The sequence below is a fragment of the Procambarus clarkii genome, chromosome 75, assembly GCF_040958095.1.
Source record: "Procambarus clarkii isolate CNS0578487 chromosome 75, FALCON_Pclarkii_2.0, whole genome shotgun sequence".
Taxonomy (NCBI): Eukaryota; Metazoa; Arthropoda; class Malacostraca; order Decapoda; family Cambaridae; genus Procambarus; species Procambarus clarkii.
In genome coordinates this window covers 4770652-4772353 of record NC_091224.1, presented here as the reverse complement: position 1 = coordinate 4772353, position 1702 = coordinate 4770652, and the positions used below count along the sequence as shown (strand labels likewise).

The 1702-nt window shown below is 35.5% G+C and overlaps 1 protein-coding gene across 1 annotated transcript; it reads right to left on the bottom strand.

Moving 5' to 3' along the window:
* Positions 1–259: 259 nt before the first annotated feature.
* On the bottom strand, positions 260–1132 carry LOC138356947 (uncharacterized). Its single transcript, XM_069313482.1, has one exon. The coding sequence runs from the start codon at positions 1130–1132 to the stop codon at positions 260–262; it is 873 nt and encodes a 290-aa protein (XP_069169583.1).
* Between the last annotated feature and the right edge of the window lie 570 nt (positions 1133–1702).

Below are 1702 nucleotides of genomic sequence, written 5' to 3'. Positions count from 1 at the left end.
TGTCTAGTATTAATTATTCGATAACAAAAAATATTAATATTTATAATTACCTATAACATCAACTCCATCTCCAGCACTTCTTTTGACGCGGTGATTTCTTTCTTCATCAGGGTCCTCCTCCAGACTCCTTTTCATTCCTCTTCCAGTCTCGATACCAGCTGCCGGGGTTATAGGTGGTGTTAAATTTTCCATGTTGGAATGCGTGTGGGATAGCAGCTAGTGCCTGTGTCAGGGTCTCTTTTTGAGTGAGGAGCCATCTCTATAAGGTTGCTCCTTTTATAGTGGTCTCTAGGCGTGGGATGCCAGATGTATTTATTATTCCATCTGATATCGGTTCAAATAATTCAAATTTAATTAGTCTCATTTCTATTGCTTGTCGTTCATATCCTTCAATGTTCATTCCGATGTCTTCATTGCAAGGTATAAACCAAGGAAGACGTTCTACTAGTTCATGGCTGCTGTTCTTTACGTCAGTTTCAGTTTCTTGACCTCCCCAAAAGTTTTTATATGTATTCACATTTGTCATAGTAATTGTAGGCTCTTCAAAAAGAACAGCTGTAGCTGATGTACAATTTGAAAATTGGAATCTATCACTGTCACTATTCTTTGCAATAGATGTTGCTTGCAGGTTGTCCAACAATAGGTTTATAATCATTGTTTTTCCTGTATTGGTTGGACCTTCTAGACATAGTACATTTTTCTTTGGATCTGTTTTGTTATAAATATACATAAAACTCGCAAAGAAGCAAATCCAATTTATCTTATTTTTGTATAGAATATTTAAGAAATATTTAATTTCTATTTTGTCCTGTTCTGTTAGTGCTATTGGTATATCATTGGCATATTCCTCTTTTAATCTTTCCATATATGATAGCTTTCTCAATCTTTTCAACTGGTTTCTAATCCAAATGTCATATACTGATTTCAGTACTCTGTCATAGTGAGTTCCATATAACTTGAACAGTGACTCATTTATTTCTGGTGGTATTTTGACCAAATTTGATTTTTTATATGGTTTATATTTATTCAGTATGTCTTCTATTGCATCATATTGATTTGCGAATGTTTTTGTTTTAGAATCTTCATATTCTTCCTTTTCTTTTATTTTTGCTGCTCGACGATTGTTAATCATATTGTTGCATTAGTCTAGACTTTCCTCTAATGGTAGGCATTGTTCAATGTATGATTTATGTGCTTTTATGAATGACTCCCATCCTGGTACTCCAACTCCAACTTTAGTTGTTGTTTTGATACCACAACGGCAGATATAAGAAGAGAATCGGAGTTGATCATGAATTTCATCGTCTGTTGCAAGTGCTTCTGAAAGTTCTGTAGGATTGGCTTCAATATATTCCAAGATTCTGTTGACTTTTCTAGATTTTTGTTTTGGATCTGAGTTGTAGATGACGTGTTTGTGTTCTCTGTCTGTTCCGAGGTCGTGTATTGCATAGATGAAGCTGGGTTTGTTTCCTCGTTTTGATTTAGTTCCTCACTGTTGTTTTGTGTGGATAATGAATGTTCTAAGTTTTCCAGACCAGAATGTTGTTGTTGGCGATCCTGGATGTTTTCTTGGAGATCTTCTTCTGTTTCCCAAGTCTCGCTCATAGTTTCTGCCGCTGTCATCGCTTCCGCTATCTGGTTCTGTTCTAATCTGTTTTGCTTTTCCTTTTCCAGACGTGCTAATATTAGTTTTCTTTGTTGC